General features: G+C 45.7%; 1 protein-coding gene across 1 annotated transcript in view; it reads right to left on the bottom strand.

Annotated features, from left to right (window-relative positions):
- MINDY4 (MINDY lysine 48 deubiquitinase 4) overlaps positions 1–16,963 on the bottom strand; it is a 131,687-nt gene extending 114,724 nt beyond the window's left edge. Inside the window, 4 exon segments of the mRNA XM_009203158.2 lie at positions 2,473–2,716; positions 6,137–6,372; positions 9,762–9,881; positions 16,778–16,963. Of these exon segments, the coding sequence (XP_009201422.2) occupies positions 2,473–2,716; positions 6,137–6,372; positions 9,762–9,881; positions 16,778–16,840 (663 nt within the window). The 5' untranslated portion in view covers positions 16,841–16,963.
- Between the last annotated feature and the right edge of the window lie 3,409 nt (positions 16,964–20,372).

Raw genomic sequence — 20,372 nt, 5'->3', positions numbered from 1 at the left:
AACTCAGTAACCAATATTTTCCAAATGACCAATATATCATGCTACTAAATCTTTCAGGGGTAAAAAATTCAAAGTGCAAGACATACCAAGGGAAATTGATAAGGTACAAAAAGTTTACTGATATGGTTTAAGATTTCATATTAAGAAACTACAACTTGTCTAGTTTCGGTGTAGCATCAAAAAAAAAAAAACCTCAGTTTTCTGAAAAGACTATTAAAATACTTTTCCCTTTTCCAACTGCTTATCTAGGTGAGGCCAGATTTTCTTCACACACTTCAACCAAAACACCATATTGCAACACGCTGGATGCAAAAGCAAATATGAGGCTTGAACTATCTACTACTAAACCAGACGTTAAAGAGATCTGCAAAAATATGTAAAACAATGCTACTCATCTCACTAATGTTTTGTTTTGAAAAATGTATTTTTTATTAAAATATATCGTGTTACATGTAATAGGTTTACTACTGTTATTTTTAATGATTTTTGTAAGTAAATATTTTTAACTTCTCACTTTTAATTTCAAATATAGTAAATAGCAATAGACACACCTACATAAACAAAAGCTCTTTGCACTCCACAATAATTTTAAGAGTATAAAGACAGCCTGAGGCTAAAAGTCTAAGAACCACTGATGTAAGTCTAAACTGTCACCCAGGCAGGGCTCCTTCCACAGTGTCCCCAGCAGATGGGTGACCTAACTTCCCTTTCACACAACTAGCTGAGTCCCTTTCAAAACAACCTTCTCCACTGCTGAAGTGGCTCTGACTAATGGAGGGCTCCTATACCAACCTCCATCCACTGGTGCCAGTTGTGCTGTCTGGAGCCACCAGGCAAGGCTACACCACTCAACCCAACAATGGTGCCAGCAAGCACACACCACGCACTACACAGAAACACAACAGTGTCCTGCTCTCAGGAGGCTTACAGACTAAGCTCAAGATTGCAAACAGAGTTTATCTCACATGGAGATAGGCTATTCCAACCTCCATATTCAAAGAAATCTCTTACATTCTGCCAATCTCCCACAAGATTAAACATCTCTAAACCTTTTAATTTCCTCCAAACTGTTCACCATTCTAGCCCCTTTCCTCTGGACAGGGTTCAGTTTATGAATGTCCTTCTTCAACAAGAAGGCCTAGGATGGGGTATGACATCAAGGTGAGCTGTGGCCTGAACTACACAGTGGCGGGCAGGCTCTTCCTTGATCTGTACCCCAAGACTGCATGATCTCGAGAGCACTGAAATCCCAGAGCCCTATGGGGCCTCAGACAGCTGGTCTAATAGAAGAGACTGCAGCCAAGAGAAATAAAAACCTTGACCAAAGATCCCACAAGATGGAGCCAGGGGCAGGGAGAGGACCCACTTCTTTCTGTCCTAATTCCAAATGAACTGAGAGAACAGTGCCAGCACCTACACCACACCTAAACATACAGCAGGTAAGTGAGAGCGTAAGTGGACACAGACACCTATTTTTTGTTGGCTCAGGCTCCCTGATTTGACTGACATGGCACTTTGAGTTTGGTGTTTACTTTTGCTTTGCTTTTCTGTTTGTTGTTTTGCAAACTTCTTTTACATATGTCTCTGATTTGGTTTTGTCTCTCTGCCTAATGGAACTCTACCATGGTCACCCTGTAAGGGAGACTATAAAACAACAATGTGAAATTTTTAGAATCTTTTTTTGAAAGAGAAAAAAATAAAAGCAGAATAAATGAAACCATAAGTCTTTGGGGTTTTAGTCCCTTTTAACTATCATGTTTCACATTTATTTTAAAAGATGCTCTCTGGTTTTTTTCTTTTTTTTTTTTTTCTTTCTTTTTTTTTTTTTTCTTTTTTCTTTTTTTTTCACACAGGGTCTCACTCTTGCCCAGGCCAGAGCACAGTCACATGATCACAGCTCACTGTAGCCTCAACCTCCCAGGCTCAAGCAATCCTCCCCACTCAGCCACCTAAGTATCTAGGACTACAGATGCACACCACCACACCTGGCTAACTTTTTAATTTTTTGTAGAGATGGGGCAGTGGGACAAGTGTCTCCCTATGTTGCCCAGGCTCAATTCCTAGGCTCAAGCGATTCTTCCACCTCGGCCTCCCAAAGTGTTGGGATTACAGGCGTGAGCCACCACACTCAGCCTGAAGATGCTCTCTAAACCTGGATAGGTTCTCCACTCCTGAATTGCAAAGACAAAGCTGAGCAGGTATTCTCACCCAGCAGAGGAATAGAAAACCATGGCATCCACCTCACAGACAAAATGGGTAAGCTAAGGGCAGGAAAGGAGACCTGCTCAAGGCCTCATGGGTCACTGACAGTAGAGCCAGGGAGAAAACAGAGGCAGTGTACTTCCCACCCCACACACAGGCCCTCTTCTCGGACTGTCCTGTGGGGTACCCCAAATAAACCCAGGCGTGCCTTAAGCCTGGCCCAGTCCTCAGCCTCCAATCTCATAACAATAGAAAGAGCAATAGCCCCACCTGTGGGGAGCTGGCGATGGGCCCAGCCATCATGCCTTGCACAATCAGACCAGACTTTGGCCTGGAATTCTCTCCCATCCTCTTCACATCCAAGGAGGGCTCCAAGTGAAGCTTGTCCGTCTTCTCCCACGCAGAAGCCAACATAGGAGTTTCACCCGGAACCGTCTGCATGGGCTTACTTTTGTGTGGAGGCCTTTTAGATGATACAAAATTACCAAGTACATCTCCATCAAGATTGTCATGTCTGTGAAAAAGGAATATTTCCATTAAAACAGACTCCCCAGAAGGAATCAATAACAAAGATAGCAAATTCCACATTCAATGGGCACTCAAAGCAAGCCCATTAACAAGTCTATGATGACTTCTAACCAGCCAGTGCATTATCATGAAAGACAAGGAACAGACAATACTCTGGTATCAGGGCAAGTCTGCCCTACAAAATAAGGCCAGTAAACAAGCAAACAAATTCAGAGATGATGATCCATAACAGGACTCCTCAAGTCCTTAAGACTAAAGAGCGTCCTTAGTCTTCCAGACCTGAATGACTAAGGAAGACTATAATCTTTCAGTACAGTCATGGGGTATGTGAAGCCCAGCCTTGCCGCACACCACTGAGAAGCATGGAGAAGACCCACAGCAAACTTGGCATTCCCCGCTGTTCAGCTAAACCTGGAGTCAGGTGTGCCAATGGCTGTGTGTGTGTGTGTGTGTGTGTGTGTGTGTGTTAGAGAGAGAGAGAGGAAGGAAGAGAGCAAAAAAGAACAAAAGAAGGTGAGAGACCATGAGAATAAGCACAGACTCAGAAAGTACAAGAGTGAGAGAGCCCACAAGACAAAGCAAGAGACCCAGGCAAAGGGGAATCTTACCTCTGATCACCCAGAAGCCAGCACTCCTGTGACACAGGCTCAGCTATTTTCTACTACTGGGCTCTGCCGCAAATGGGTACGGCCCCCTACCCTATGCCAAGCTGCTTACCAGGCACTGGATCACATGCGGGAGGGCAGTCGTGTGTGCTGAGATTGGGGCATGTCAAGCAGAGGAAGGGACTGGAACCAGCCTGGGGAAATCCCGAAGGGCTCCCAGAGAAGGCAGCACCTGAGTCTGAGAGAATCAGGCAGCAAGAGGTCCCCAGCAGAAGGCCCAGCCCCAGCACACAGGCCTCTAAGGCAGAATGTGCTCAGGGGAGCAGCCGGGGCTGGTCAGGAATGGGGTTCTGCATGGTATTCTAAGGAGTTTACCCTGAAAGCTGCAGGGAATGTCCGAAGCCTTTTGGCAGGGGAGCGGCATGGCCAGACTCCTTTCGTGGAAAGCTCACACTATCTTAGGGTAAGGGTGGATTTGAGGGAAGATCACTAGAGGCCTGAAGACCAGGGAGGGAAGATCACTAGAGGCCTGGAGACCAGGGAGGGGCTGTAGGAGTTAACCAGGAAAAGAGGATGGGAGTGTGAACTGAGGCCCTCGCCGGTGGGCAGAGAAAGGAGGAAAGAAGGAAAGTGCCTACTATCACTCTGGGTGAAGAGCTCACAGGACTCACAGATGCAGAAGATGACAGACAAGGAAGAGGCAAGAACACCCATATTTTTGGCTTGGGTAACTGGGTAGGACTCAGGAGCTTCAACTTCCTAGTTGCTTTTTTATTGTGTCAGAAATATTTCACTTCCCAGCCAGGCAGTAAGTGCCTTGGAGGAAGAGCTTCTTCATAGCCCCTTACAACCCTGCACCTCTGAATCCTTGTGCTAATTGCTCGTCATGGTCCCACCTTTTGGCAGCTTGACACCCATGCCCTGACTTTCAGCGACCCTCAGGAAAGGAAATGCTTTTCAATGGAGCCAGAAGACAGCACCCATTCCCAGGAAGTTAAGCTCACTACTGGGGACTGCAGTGTCTTAAGGTCTTAATTTAATGTCATTGTTTCCCAGATAATAGAGGTTCAATCAAGAATGCCAATTCATTTTCTTCCTAAGATTTTTTAAAGAGCTTATTTTTCAGATTTTTCCCATCTCTACAGTGTTTTGTTGCCTTTTAGAATACCAATACCATACCCCTGTTTTTAAGAAAATCAAATAAAGCAAGTGCTTGAACCTTACAACCATGGAATTTAAAATAAACACAGTGAATCGTAACTACTCTCCATCGCAAAGTAGTCCATTCTGACAGCCTCAACAGGATAATAACACTACTTCACAGCAGAGATTTTGAAAACACAGAGTGTGGGAAGCTGAACAGTGACCCCCCAAAAGATATTCACATCCTTATCCCTGGAATCTATTAATCCATTTATGCCAGAGGTTGCAATTTTTTGAATTTTTGCATGAGTGAAAAATCAGACCTTGGCGATGACCTTGAGCAGTAGGATATAAATAACTCCCACATGCTTAGTGTTCCAATAATGGAACACTAGGCATAAGTGGGTTAACCCACTTATGGTTAACTACGTAAGTGGGTTAGCTACACAGTAAAAGGGATTTTACAGATGTGATTAAATTAAGAGTCGTAAAATGGGATTATCTGGTGGACCCAATGTAATTACAGGGGTCCTTCTTAGAAGGAGACAAGAGGATCAAAGGTAGTAGTAAAGTTAGCAGATATAACAACACAAGCAGAGGCTGGAGCAATGTGCTTTAAAATGGAAGAAGGGGCCAAGAGTCAAGGAACATAGGTGACCTCTAGAAGCTAAAAAAGAAAAGAAAATGGATTTTCCCCTCAGAACCTCCAGACAGAACCAGGCCTGCTAACACTTTGCCTTTAGTCTAGTGAGACTGATTTTACACTTCTGACCTGCAGAACTGTAAGAGAATAAATTGGTATTGCTTTAACTACTGTGAGGATTAAATTTTATATGCCAAAGTGGCTAGGCTGTGGTACCCAGTTGTTTAGTCAAGTATCAATCTAGCTGTTGCTGTGAAGGCATTTTGTAAATGTGATTAACATTTACAATCAGTTGACTTTAAGTAAGGCAGATTATCCTCAGTGATGTGGGTGGGCCACACCCCATCAGGTGAAGGCCTTAAAAGCAAAATCTGATGTTTCTCAAAGAAGAAATTCTTTCTCAAGATTGTAACATGAAAATCCTGTCTGAGTTTCCAGATTTCCAGCCTGCCCTACAGATTTCAGACTTACCAGCCCTTACAGTCCCATCAGCCACCTCCTTAAAATAAACCTTTTTTTTTTTTCTTTTTTAACAGACAGTGTCTCACTCCATCTCCCAAGCTAGTGTGCAGTGGTGTGAACATAAGTCACGGCAGCCTTGAACTCCGGGGCTCAGATGATCTTCCCGCCTCAGCCTCCTGAGTAGCTGGGACTGTATGTGCACACTGCCACCCCTAGCTAATTTTTTTTTAAGTTTTTGTAGAGACAGGGTCTCTCTATGTTATCCAGGCTGAACTTGAACTCCCAGCCTCAAATGATCCTCCTGCCTTGGCCTCCCAAAGTGCTGGGATTACAGGCATGAGCCACTGCACCTGGTCAAACTTCTTTATATATATACATACAGGTACATATGCATATAGATACATGCACGCACACACATACACACACACACACACAGGGAGACCATATTGATTCTGTTCCTCTGGAGAATACTGACTGAAACAGCCATGAAATACATAGTAATTTGTTATAGCAGCAATAGGAAACTAATAAACAGAATAATGGGAAAAGATACCTGGCTTTGCTTGTTTCTGACAATGATGTTCTCCATCCTGCATCTTCATCTGAAAGGTCATATATATTTACCAGTGTAGTCTCTGAGCATCTCAATGGCACTTTGTTATTTTTCTTTGGAACCGAGAGTGCAGGGATTGGAGTATCTTGAGTGAAATTGTTAGCTGTATTTCCAAAGTGATCCAGAAAGTATCTGGTGATGAGTTCAAGACTTGTTTTTAGAGGATTTTCCTTTGCCTATCATTGGGAGAGAAAAAAAAATCATTAATTTATATACAGCTTCACGGAAGAGTGGAAAAAACAACTATTCCACTTCTTTGAGTAAGTTTATCAACTTCTCACTCATTGATACAAGCTTTCAGCCAACATTTACTGGCCACATATTATATATGTCAGGTACTATGTTGGGTAGGGACACAGAGACAAAAACAAAATCTCTACCCTAAAAGAACTAGCATCCAGTGCATGAGACAGGTGATTCAATAAACAACTAGAATAAAATGTGATAGCAATAGAGGCATGCCCAAGCAAATTTCCTCTTGGTTTTTTGCTCCAAGGAATAACTTTATAAAATATATATCCCTTCATTTAACAAACAGAGTCTGTAGGGAACACTAACCCTATAGATTTGTAAGTATTTGGGGCCTGAATATTTTTTTAGCTTGTAAGCTCTGCATCTAACACTGAAACCAGCGACGACAGAGACAACTGAATAGAAGGTTAACATGAAGAGCACAGAGAAGCAGTCAGGACCGACACACTTTACACCCCAACCTTAAAAACAAAAGGCAAATGAAAGTCTTCAGTAGTAGGTTTTGGAATTAAACGATACCAGTATTTTCCAGCCCCGCCTATACCAAATATTCCCTTTGGACGTTTTTTAAAAATACAGATTCTCACACCCTACTGATACTATGCCAGAACAGCAAAGATGTAAATTCCCGTGAGTAATTTGGATAGACACAGCTATTTATGCAACAATATGCAGGCTGGCCTCAGGGACCCAGCCATGTGTCAGTCCCCAAGCCACTCGCCCAGTAACACCCAGGTCCTGCCGAGCCATGGCTAGACATGGGGCACTCTGTGATTTTGCAGACTAGCAAGGCACCTATCAAGGAGCCTAGCAGAGCAGGCCCTCGAGGCATGCCAAGTCCTCCGCCTTCCTAGTCCTCTCATCCATGCAGCAGGACTCGGGGACTAAGACCCACAGCCCATGGACTATGACCAAACCCAACAGATTCATCAGACAAAATCCGGGACAGTTTTACTATTTTTTTCAGTAAGAGATACAAACAAAAACGATTTTGTCTAAGATTAAACGAAGCTTACAATAAAGAGAGTTAGGGGAAAGATACTATATTTATTGTAGCTTCTTGCTTTTTCTCTCAATAAGAAAGACTTAAGCCCCTGAATTGCCTGATTATCCCTTAAGATTTTTCACATCACTTGGCTCACAACAGACACAGCCTTTATATGAATCTAGATATTGCTTTTCAAGATCTCAATTTACATAGGCATTTTTATCTATCCTATACCTAATAGGTTAAAACAAGTTACTGGAAATATTAACATTAAATTGCAGGGTTTTCCTGGAATCAGGCTAGCTCTGTGCTGAATGAATGTCAAAATTATTATGTAATAGATAGACTAATGTGTAATTTTCCTGTAAAATATACACTCCAATTCATTGTATAACAGCTAATAACTGCTGTATAAATCATCAGTATCTCATGAAAATATCTTAAGTATCTTAAGCTAACAACTACTTAGGGAGACTATATTACAATGAGGGAATAAAAATAGCTTCAATGTCAAAGACACTTTTGGGAAATTAGGTAAGGTACATTTATGTTAAAAGCCCAATGTGACCAGAATGGTTAACTGAATTTTCTGGGTAGCTGTCCCACTCTCTGTACAAAATTCTCCTAAAGTGTACAGTCCACTCTCCTGCCTTAGAATACAGCAGATGGAGGATTGCAGAGCATCTGCTGCCTGGGTCACCAGTCTTTCCACAGGACTTACAAAGTACTTGCTACAGGACAGGAGATACAGGTGCCTGCATGTCACCCCATGACCCAGAGGACAAAGGCCTTCTATATGATGTCTTTACTGAGCCTGAGAGACTTCACCTGGCTGCCAATGCCTACTTCTCCTCAAAGGGGAGCACGACAATTTCTAGCAATCTGAGTGCTCCTGTAGGTGCCAGTTGTTTTTAGTTTATATGTTTGCCTGAAATTCCATCCTTCACTTTATTGAGAGATGCCTGACCTAGGTTCCTCCCTGGCCTAGGACGTATATTTGCATAGTTTTCAAGTGGTTCAGTGGATCCTCTGGGTGTCTCAAAAAATAGCCTTGGTCCTACCACCATACAAATCCAAACTGCTAAAGTCCATTTGAAAAAATCACTCCTACAATAGGACGGGGAATCAAAACACCTGGTTCTAGCCTCATCCCTACCTGGTAACTGACTGTGAGACCTTGGATAGCCAACTCTCTCTGGCTCACAGCTCCCTCCTGAGAGGAGGGAATTGATCAGTGGTTTAAAGTTGGACCCTGAGAGGCTAGCCGAGAAAGCAAGACCTTCTTTTGTCAACTTCAAATAGAGCATTTTCCCTTCTTGGCTTTGCATATTGGACTTCCACATGAGATATCATTTTATTGCTTTTTAAAAAATTGTGATAAATGCTGAACTGTATCATTTTCTTTTTGACTCTGACACTATGCCCAACCACAAGGCAAGATTTGCTGGACAGCCCATTCTTTTTCTGTCTTCATAACAGATTTAAAAAATTAAGTAGAAAGTGTAGCTTCATTCATTTGTATAGTCATTCATTCATTTATTCCACAAATATATACTGACTATTCAGTATGCCATCGGACAACACTTTATGTATGGGGATATAATAGTGAACAAAAAAGACTGCATTTCTGGCTTCTGCTGTGTCCAAGGTATTGGGGGAGGCAGATACTAATTTTAAAATCACATAAATATTCTATTGCCAATGTGATAAACACAAAAACAGGAAAACTATAGGGTGCCATGAAAGCCTGTAATAGCAGGTTGGGGAGATCAAGTATGGGGGACCAGAGATTTCTTCTCGCCCCAGAAAATGCGGTTCCATTTGCTTTCCCAACTCTAATGCACCTGGGTTAGCTGAACCCAATTCCCTCCTCTACCTAAATTATATGTCACAGGAGACTCAAGACTAAGGTATTACTCAGAACTGAAGAAGGAAACTCTTACACAAGCAGGGAATGGAAAATTTTAGTATAACTGGATACGATATTCTTAAGTACAGTCTTACTAAAAATAGCCTTGTGTGGGGAGGCGGGAGCACAGGGAGTAACTGTGGGAGGCTGAGCACTGCCACAGGCTCTGTTGAAAATGAGCCCGACAACCCCACACACACACACAACACGCCAATGGGCGGCACCAGCTGACCAAGGCGGAAAACCCACTCCTGCTGGGGGTCTGTCCGCACTTGGGGGGTCCGTTTCTCTCTGACTACAAGTGTGGCAGGCCAAGAGCGCCTCAAGCCTCTCCTGTCACTGGCAGGGCCCGTGAGTGCTCTGGCAGCGCCAAACTCAGTTCCAAGACTCCACACCACACCTTAGAAAGCACATACCTTGTTCTCCTTATAGAGAAATTCGAGATGCAAAACCTTTCGAAGATCATTTCTGTTGTTTATGCTGAGGTCAGAGCGTGGGCGTTCTTGGTCCATGGTCACACATGTCTTCTTTAAGCCCTGAGGGAAGAAATCTGAATCGCTGTTTACCATCTTAAATCAAAGCCCGCTGTTCTCATAAAGCACAAGCAAAAGATTCCTGATGTGCACCAAGATAATTCTCATATAACCTCTACACATGACATCACCTCTGCAATTATCAATATTATTCTGATTCTTAGAACAGCCCCATGGGCTAAGTGAAGGCTGAAGCTTTCAGGCCATTTCACAGATAAGGAGTGAGTTCAGGACTCGCGCACAGGAGTCCTGGGTTTGGTCCTAGATTTGGAATCACAGTATATGAAGCTTTAAAAACAAATGAAAGAAAAAACATAAACAAAAGGCTAATATTCATTCCTTTCACTCTCAGATGAGGAAACCAGGAGACAGGGTTGACTTGCCCTAACACAATGGAATCACATCACAGGCGGGGGTTGTAACCATCCCAGTCTGTGAGTTCGTGACTCTGGGACCCAGGCCCATGGGAAGCTCTTGGTAAATGTCTGCTAAGTCACCAGCAAAGCCACTTTCCATCATCCCACCCTGAACTGCCAGAAGACCAAGGTTCAAGGCCCAGCTGAGACATGCTCTAGCAGTGGAAAATCTGGGGTTGGGGAAGTGAGAGTCCTGTTCGCAAGTGCCTGGCTTCTCCATCTGAAAAACAACCACAACTTTCTGTCCACCCCACTGGGCCATGGTGATTGTCAAATGGCTGGAGGCTGAGAACATGCCTCACCAACAGCTCAGCCTGGTGTTAGGGTGCTCCTTGTTCTTAATGGATTCCAGACCCCCAGTGCTACACAGGCCTCAGCTTCTCTCAGAGTCTTTGTGTTCAGAATTTTACAGAGGCTTTAGCTGCTGGGGAAACACGACAAAACCCATGCCCACCATGAATTTAGGTAAGAAGGTCAATTTGTGAATCTAAAAGTAAGAACACAACCTTGAAACAAACAGAGTAAAGAGGAGGCTGTAGGGAAGGGAAATGGAAAGAAATGGATATATGCGTCGGAAAAAAGGTGGATTAGGTGCATCAGGAAGAGTCCGCTTGAAGGAGAGTTGGGGTTCAAAACCAACCACCCACATTTCATCTGGGCTTAACCTTGGCTTTCCCTCCAGTCAAAGTGATGTGGAACATGCTATAACGAGGGTCTTTCTCTGATGGATAATTCTTTATGTCTGTCAACAGTTCAAATCAGCAAGCCCTGGCACATTTAACAAACCCCACCCCTCCCCGCCCAGCTCTAGAGTGTGATGCACACCAGCATTTGAAAACCACTGGGGGCCTGGGCATGGTGCCATAGACCTGCAGTCCCAGAACTTTGAGAGGCCGAGGCAGGAGGAATCCTTGAGCTCAGGACTTCAAGGCCACAGTGAGCTATGATTACACCACTGCACTCCATCCTGGATGAAAGAGTGAGACCCTGTCTCTAAAAAAAAAGAAAGAAAGAAAGCAGAAAAGGACAGAAAAGAAAAAAGAAACGAAAAGAGAAAAGAAAAGAAATACCACTGGGGTAGAGGACAAGGGTGCCCTTGGGAGTCAGTCATTCCTCAGTCCCATCCAGCCCACTCAAACTTTATTTGCCCAACAAACACCTGTCATGCACCTCCTATATGCCAGGCTCTGGTCTAGATGCAGGAGAGACAGAAGGAATAGGAGCTGATGTTCTGTTGGGAAAGTAGACCATAAATGTATGGTATGGCAGCTGCTAATACATACTACTAGGGAGACAAAGCAGGGAGAGGGAAGATAAGGATGAAAGTCACTGTTTTAGATAGTCAGCTATTTGTTCAGCATCATCCACATGCTCACTCCTGTCCCAGGTTCCCTATCTGTGAAACGAAGGGAACAGACCACTAGTCCGTAAGTCCAGTTGCTAGAGGCAGAGCAGTGAACAGATGAAAGTCCCAGTCCTCAGGGAACTTGCACTCTACAGGGGGAGAGACAACAAATATAGTATGATACGGGGAAAAAACATACAAAATAGTATAAGGAGACAGAGAGAGCTAGGGTGGGTGTGGGGATGGGCTGCTACTTTATCAAAGGTGGTCAGGAAAGCCATCATTGATTGATGAAGGAATCAAAAGAGCAGGCCACACAGACACTTGGGAGAAAAGTGTTCCAGGCAAGGAATAGCAAGTGCAAAGGCCCTGAGCCAGTTGCAAAAGGCCAGTGCATCTAGAGCTGCATGGCAGGGGAGAGGAGGTAAGGAAGTCAGAAGTCACCCAGAGACTCATAAGGAAAGGCCTTGTGGGCTTTTGTGAAATGGGAAGGCTACTATTTCGAACCAACATATTTTTGAAAGATCACTTGGCTGCTAGGTTGAAAATAAACTGTAGGAGGCAGAAGATTAAGGAGAAACCATTTAGGAGGCTATTGAACAATCCACAACTCACATGAAACACAGGGGTGGCTTGGAGCAAGGTGTTTGCAACAGAAGTGGTAAGAAGTGGCTACATTCTGTATGTGCTCTGATGACAAAGCTAACAGATTTGCTGATGGACTGGATATGAGGTGCACAAGAAAGGAAAAATCCAAGAATAATTCCAAAGTTTCTGGCCTAGGCAATTAGAAGGACAGAGATGCCATTTATTCCAATAGGCACAGTTGTAGGAAGAACAGGAAATCAGAAATTTAGTTTTGGACATTATGATAAATATATATTTTTTCTTTGTCCCAGGTTCCCGGCACATAAATTCTAAAACCCTTGGAATCTCCAGGGTGATAAGAATGTCATCTGTATGCTAATGTGATGACTAGTGGCTGGGGACCCCTAGATGGCTTCAGGATAGGGGCTGGTCACCAGAAAGAGCAAACCTTGATTAGAGGTCTGGAACTTTCAGCCCTACTTCCCAACCTCCCAGAGAGGGAAGAGGAGCTATAGATTGAGCTAACCACCAATGGTCAATGATTTAATCGAACATTCCTATATAACAGAATCGACATAAAATCTCCTGAACGATGGGGTTCAGGGAGTTCCCAGGTTAGTGCTGGGAGGACAGCGTGCTGAAGAGTGCATGGAAGTTCCATGACCCTCCACCCATACCTTGCCCTATGCATCTCTTCCATCTGGCTGTTCCTGAATTGTGTCCTTTATAGTAAACTGGTAAATGTAAGTAAAGTGTTTCTCCGAGTTCTGTGAGCCATTCTACCACATTATTAAAACTGTGGAGGGGGTTGTGGGAACCCTCAATTTATAGCTGGTTGGTCAGAAGTTCAGGTGGCAACTTGGGACTTCTGACTGTCATCTGAAGTGAGGGCAGTCATGAGCCTGAGACCTTAACCTGCAGGGTCTGCACTAACTATAGGTAGTGTCAGGACTGAATTGAATTGTACAACACCCAGTTGGTGTCTGAAGAGTTGGAGACTTAGTTTGTATGGAGGAAAAATCCCCCACATGTTTGATGTCTGAAGTGTAAGTAGAAACATTATCAGAGACATGTTGAGATGCTTGTTAGCCATTCCAGCAGATACGTAGAATAGGCAGTTGGAAGAATTAAAGAGTTCAGGGAGAGGTCTCAGCTAGAGATAGACATTTGGGAATTGTCAGCATATAGATGGTATGGGAATCCACAAGACTGGCTGAGATGTCTTGAGAGTGAATAGACAGGAGAAGAGAAGAGTGCCATAAACTGAGTCCTTGGGCCCACCAGAGTGCACAGGACAGGGAAACGAGGGGCACCAGCAAACACGTTGAAGGGAGCACCCAGAGGAGTAGGAGGAAAGCTAAGAGGGACAGTCTCCTAGAAGACAAGCATAAGGACACAATCAACTGTGACAAACATAATCATTAGATCAAGAAGGGCAAGGACTAAAATTTCCAGGTTAATAACGGCCCTAACAAGAGCTATTTCCACGGAATGGTGGGGACAAAAGTCTGATTAGAATGGGTTTGTTTGAGAAAGCAGAGAAAAGAATTAAAATGAGTAGACACAGCTCCTTTACGGGGTTTCTATATAAAGGGAGGAAATAATAAACCAGTAGCTGGGGTTTGGGGGTCAAGATGGGATTCTGCAGGAGCACAACGTGTATGTGCTGATAGGAGTAACCTAGTAGAGGAGGGAAATGCATGGTGCAGGAGACAGCGACATCCCTGAGCACACAAAAGGGGGCATGCACACGTGGAGGGGCGGGCCTAACCAGGGGTGTGGAGAAGTCATCCACAGGAACACCAGAGAGAGCACAGTGAATGGTGCAGACCCAGGAAGGTGATCAAGTGTGGTAGTGGGAGCCTGTTGGACTTCTCTCATGACTTCTGTTTTCTCAGCGAAATTAGATGGGGAAGGAGCTTTGGGGTTTGAGGAGAAAGAAGGTATGAAATGGTCATCCAGGATTTGAGAGAGTAAACAGGCTGGAGAGTTGCGACCAGGTGGGCAGACACCCATAAGGTACCACAAGGGTGAGCGGTCATGGATTTAGAGTGACACCATCAACATGGTGGTGTGTTTCTCTCCAATCCCATTCAGCTCTAAGTGTGGAGCAGGGCGAATGGAATTTTACTGCCAGAAGAGAATGATGAAGGGAGAGAAGGGCAAAAGAGCTGCGCCTGTTATGGAGGGTGCAATTATAACGATGGGTGGGTGAGAAGTAGGCGGGTAACGGTAGGCCCGAGGGACTGTGAACAGTTGGCAGGAACAATGCAATATAGACGTGGTGAGGCTGGAGAAGAGTTTATGTGGGGCTACGAAGGGGGACAAGCTGGAAATTTTGACAGGTGGGAAGCTTGGAATTGAGATTACAGAAAGGGCGCAGTACTGGTAACGACAAGCCCAGCTCATGACCATGGGGCAGGGTGGCAGAGGGAGGATGGCACAGTCACTGCAGGAGTGGAGCCACAGACCCAAGAGGCTGGGGCAGCAGAAGAGTCACCTCAGTGGACTCTGCCATCTCTAGGAAACTATCATGACTCTCCCTGAGGGCAGACCACACTTGGTGACTTCAAGTAGGCCAAAGTGGCTGGAGGGTAGAGGGCGGAGCAAGCAGTCATGGAAGATGAAGTCTGAGTGTAGCCAGAGTCAAGTCATGGAGAGATTTGAAGTCTAATTATGATGGGAAGCCAGTAGAGGGGTTTGAGCAGGGGAATTACATGGTCTGACCTGCTCACCCTGGGCAAGTTTCTAGGTCTCCTGGTCTCACGATAATTTTATGTGAAAGGGAATCCTTATACCTATCTTTCAGGACTGTTATGAGAATCTGAGACAACAGACCAGCACCTTCTAGGTACCAGGCACCAAGGTGGCAGCTCTCTTGCTTACGACTGCTGGGTGCAATGACTGCCTGCACAAAACCCTGTGGGGAACACGCTGTCTCTGCCCTGGAGCAGAAGGCGATGAGAAAGCAGTATGCCTGGGCTGCAGCCCCAGCTCACCATGACCTTCTGAGTAACTGTGGGCAACTCCTCTCTACTCTTAGGATCTTAGTGTGCCCAGATAAAACACAGGAGGGAGAGGTGACGAGGGGAACTTGGCCATGTCAAGTGGGGGGTTGGAGGGAGGGATGCGGGAGAGGCTGGAAATGAGATTGAGATGGTAAGCTGGGGTCAAGCTATAGGCCAGGCTTGGATGTCAGTGAGGACACTGGACTTCATTTGTACTCAAGAAAGAACATGAGGAAGCCCTCTCTTAAGAGTTTTGTTCAGTGAACTAGACTTAAAAGAAATGATGGTAACAGTCAGCTTCCCAGGGTGTGTCAATTGATATCCAGCATGCAGCCAGGACTTGGTGATGGCGGGTCAATTAGCCATAAAAACAGGGCAGATGCGACAAAGCCAAATGCATTTAAAATTTTTTCAAATAAAAATAAATCATAAAAAACACACAAAGACACTTTCCAAACAGGTGTAGTTCAGAGACACCTGTTTGGTGTCAGAGGCAGTGAGGGTGGGAGGAGGTATAAAGTTGAACACCTACGTGCACATGGCATCTATATGTCAGATCCAATGCTTGGGAGCTGCCCATATGTTATTATTAATCCTCATTCTAAATCTGCAAAAGGTAGGTCTTATTTTCGTGTTTTACAGATAACGAAAGTGAGGCCTTGAGTAAAGTACTCAGGTTCACACTGCAAACTAGTAGCAAATATTTGAACCCTCTCCATCTGACTTCAAAGTCCTTCCCCTTTCCTCCATTCAAAAAATTACCTGTATGAGTTTTCATACCAGACAAGTGTCCATCGCCCCAGCCCAGTATGACATTGCAAGGGTAGACAAAACACACAGACTGCAGCCCTCAGTCACCACGTGTTGAAAGAACTGATGTACGTCCCCCTCCACTACCACGCCTAAGACCCCCCGGCAAGCTCCTTCCCCACGGAGGTCCCCATCTCCACCCTGAGGCCGGATGACAGCTAAGGACCTTCCAAGCTTGTGAGCGCTGCAGAAACTCTCCTGGGACAAGACAATAGGAAAACTTACAAAAATTAAAGCAACCACTGGAATTCCCACTGTTGACTAAAATGACTAAGGGCTTGACCGTCAAGAAATTTTCTGGGCCTTTGGGGTTCCCTCTGAGGAGAAGTTCTTTCCGAGTGGGGACCCTGACTTGCGTGGGTCGCGCACGGAGGCCGGCAGCCAGGCTGGGGCGCAGGCCCGCCCGCTGTGAGCCCGCGCTAGGATTGCTTGGCGCGGTCCCCGATCCCCCTTCCCAGCTGCCGCCTCCCCGGAGCGCGGATTCCCCCGGAGGGCAGCGGACCGGCTCAAACCCTGCCTTGCGGAAGCGCCCGCTGACGACGGCAGAAACGCCTTGTGGGAAATGTAGTTTCCCCTGTCCCGGGAAAGCGGCGCTCTTCTGGGGCATCTTTGGAGCAGACAGAAGGCAGGGAACGGGCGCCCTCCCAGAAGGTGCAAAGCCTTCAGGGGAGACCCCGATGATCCCCCCAAATTAGAGCCACTTCCCGGGTTTTGGAGGGAGCGAGCCGTTACCTTTCTGCTGAGGAACTCTCTGACCAAGGAGGCGGCCACCTCCTCCACGAAGAGGGTGTCCATGGCACTGGCTGTGGCTGTGGCTCTGCCCACTAGGCCCACGCCGGGCCGCAGCACCCGGCAGCTGGGTCGGTCGGGCGCAGTATGGCCGCGTTGCCGTGGCGACGGCGGCGTCGGCGCTGCGAGAACTCCTCCCCTTCTCTGGGGACTGCTGGCTGGGGCGGGAGGGAAGGGGTGGAGCGTCCTGCAAACTCGTGTCTCAGAGTGGGAGGCCGCAGCCAGGACGCCCCGGTGTCGCCCAGGGCACCGCCCACGGGCTCCGGGCTCGGGGCCTCACTCTGACCCTGGCCCTGGTCGTCCGAGAGGCCTAGGACGAATTACCGCTCCGCTCCGAGGTTCCGTTTTCCTAGACGTAAAATGGGAAGAATGCCTGCCTCCTTGTTTCTGGAGGACTAAACTCACAGGAAAGTGACCCCCTCAGGTCCACCTTCAGCACCACCGCCCCCTCTGGGGCCACCAACGCTACTGACCTGGCGGGCCTGGTCCATGGGGGCAAGAAAGCCCAGGATTCTGCTTCTTGGGGACCGAAATTAGAGGACATGTTCCTCGCCCCCTTGGTGCCCGCTTTCCCGTAATGAGACTGCCATTTATTGATCACCAAGCTCTTAACTCGCGATTGCACTTTTAATCCTTACAACTTCCTGGCTAGGTGGTTACTGTTGGCCCCATTCTTTAAAACGAGACACGAGATTCAGAAAGGCTAAGATTTTGCTGAGGCCCACACGGCTGGGTACTGGGAAAGTTGGGTTTCTAACTAAGCCCAGTACATTTTCCCCAAACTTAGTCACCTGGGTTCCACCTTCACAATCTTTGCCACTTCTGCATGTTACCTATTGTATTCCTTCGCTCGGGCTGCCATACAAACTACCACAGACCAGGTGGCTTAAACAACACATTTATTGTCTCCCAGTTCTGAAGGCTACAGACCGAGATCAAGGTGTCAGCTGGATGGTTTCTTCTGAGGCCTCTCTCCCTGGCTTCTGTTATAGATGGCCACCTTCTCTCAGTGTCTTCACGTGGCTAGCCATCTGTGTGTGCCTGTGTGCTAATCTCTTCTTATAAGGACATCAATTGTATTGGAATAGGGCCCACCCTAATGACCACGTTTCCACTTCATTACCTCTTTAAAGACCCTATCCAACACAATCACATTCTGGGGTACCAGGATTTAGGACTTCGACACAGGAATTTTTTTTTTTTTTTTGAGACAGAGTCCCACTTAGGCGCCCAGGCTGAAATACAGTGGTGCAATCTCAGCTCACTGCCAAGGGAACCACCCCCTCTCCAGTTCAAGCCATTCTCTTCCCTCAGCCTCCCGAGTAGCTGGGGTTACAGGCGCCTGCCACTGTGCCCTGCTAATTTTTGTATTTTTAGTAGAGACAGGGTTTCATCATGTTGGCCAGGCTGGTCTTGAATTCCTGACCTCAGGCAATCTGCCCGCCTCAGCCTCCCAAACTGCTGAGATTACAGGCGTGAACCACTGCGCCCGGCCCAACACAGGAATTTTGAAGGACACAATTCAGCCCTTAACCCCTATACTGTTACTTATGTATTATTTTCTTTAAATCTACATAGATGTTTTATAATTTATTTTAAAAGGAAAGTGTTCCCAAGCAGTAATAGCCACAAGATCTTGGGTTTTATATGCTTATTAAATCTCTAATACACATTAAAACAAACACAAAACCAGAAAGGTATGCATTCACCTAAATCACCTTACGACCACTACTGGCACATGTACTACACTTGGGAAGCAACTGTCTGACCCTATACAGTCTCCATAGGACGTGACTTTAATGTGGTAGATTGCACCATAATCTCCAGACACTTTCGCCTCTCAACCTGCGATGGTTCTTTGAGATGCCTCTTTTGAACACGATGTGCTATATGAGAAAGGGCCATATGCTCTTACATAAGAGAGAGAAGGGTGGAGTTGCAGGAGACAGTGTGATGCTTGGTCCAGGGGCCCTCATGTTCCAGGTGTGAAGACACACTGATGGATGATGTGTAACAATAAAAGAATAACATGAGACAGATTTATGCTCCATAAGAGATTGTGTATTAGGGGTCCCCAATCCCCTGGGCTGTGGACCAGTATGGGTCTGTGGCCTGTTAGGAACCAGGTCACACAGCAGGAGGTGAGTAGCCGCAAAGGAGCATTACCACCTGAGCTCCACCTCCTGTCCAATCAGCCACAGCATTAGCTTCTCATAGAATCACGAACCCTATTGTGAACTGCACATACAAGGGACCTAGGTTGCACACTCCTTATAAGAATCTAATGCCTGATTATCTGAGGTGGAACAGTTTCATCCCAAAACCATCCCCCACTTCCCATAGAAAAACTGTCTTCCACGAAACTGGTCCCTGGTGCCAAAAATGTTGAGGACCACTGTTGTGTATCACAGATAGTAGGTGTTACATAGTAGGTCAGAAGAAAGAGAGATTTCCCCTGTGGAGGCAGATGAGGATGAAAAGAGAAAAAATCATTCATTCCTTCATTCATTTACTCCTTTAAAAATATTTGTTGAGTCCTTACCACATGCCAGGTGTATAGGTGCTGCAGATTTAACACTGTAAAATATATGCCTTCTTAGAGAGAGAATGGGGAAAGATGGAAATGGGGAGAGGGACAGAAAAAAAAAATTGTAAATGCATAGAAAGCACATACAGAGCACCACAGATGGTTTAAAGGGTATCATAGATTTATTTTATTTATTTATTTATTTATTTTAGAGGCAGCATCTCATTCTGTCACCTAAGCGGGGTTCAGTGGCACAATCATAGCTCACTGTAAGCTCAAATTTTTGAGCTCAAATGATCCTCCCGCCTCAACCTCCCAAGGAGCTAGGACTACTGGCATGCACCACCATACCTGGTTGGTTTGTTTGTTTGTTTATAGAGATAGGGTCTCACTATGTTTCCCAGGCTGGTCTTCAACTCCTGGCCTTAAGCTGTCCTCCTGTCTGGAGGATGACTTGAGGATATGCAGCTTCCCAAAGTGCTGAGATTACAGGAGCGAGTCACTGCAGCTGGCCCCCAAAAATCATAGATGTAAAGAGAAAAAAACCATGGAAGGGGTATAGGAGGACTTTTTATGGAGAGCAGAAATTATAATTTTTAAAAGTTGACTGGATAAGATCACTGAGATGGTAGAACTTCAACATGAAAGAGAGGACGTGAGCTATGCAGAGACTTGGAGGGAGAGCACCTCAAGCAGAAGAAACAGCAAATGCAGAGACCCTGCAAGGGTGACGAGCCCGAGTGCTTGTGAAATTTGGAGGCCAGAGGGAGTGGAGAGAAGACAGAAAGAGGGGCCTGGTGGTATAGGGCCATCAGAAGGGCTTGACTTTTCCTCTGAATGGGGAATCCTTTGGAGAAGTTTGGGCAGGGGAGAGACAGGCTCTGACTTAGGTTTTGACAGGATCTCTTTGGCTTTTGTTTTGAGAATAGATTGTAGATTGGGGCAAGTACAACAGATCCTCCAAAAACGTTGCTTCCTTCAACATTGTTTCATTATGACGTTGAAAAGAAA

This window comes from Papio anubis, chromosome 4 (genome assembly GCF_008728515.1).
Source record: "Papio anubis isolate 15944 chromosome 4, Panubis1.0, whole genome shotgun sequence".
NCBI classification, from domain to species: Eukaryota; Metazoa; Chordata; class Mammalia; order Primates; family Cercopithecidae; genus Papio; species Papio anubis.
This window is presented reverse-complemented; position numbering and strand designations above follow the sequence as displayed.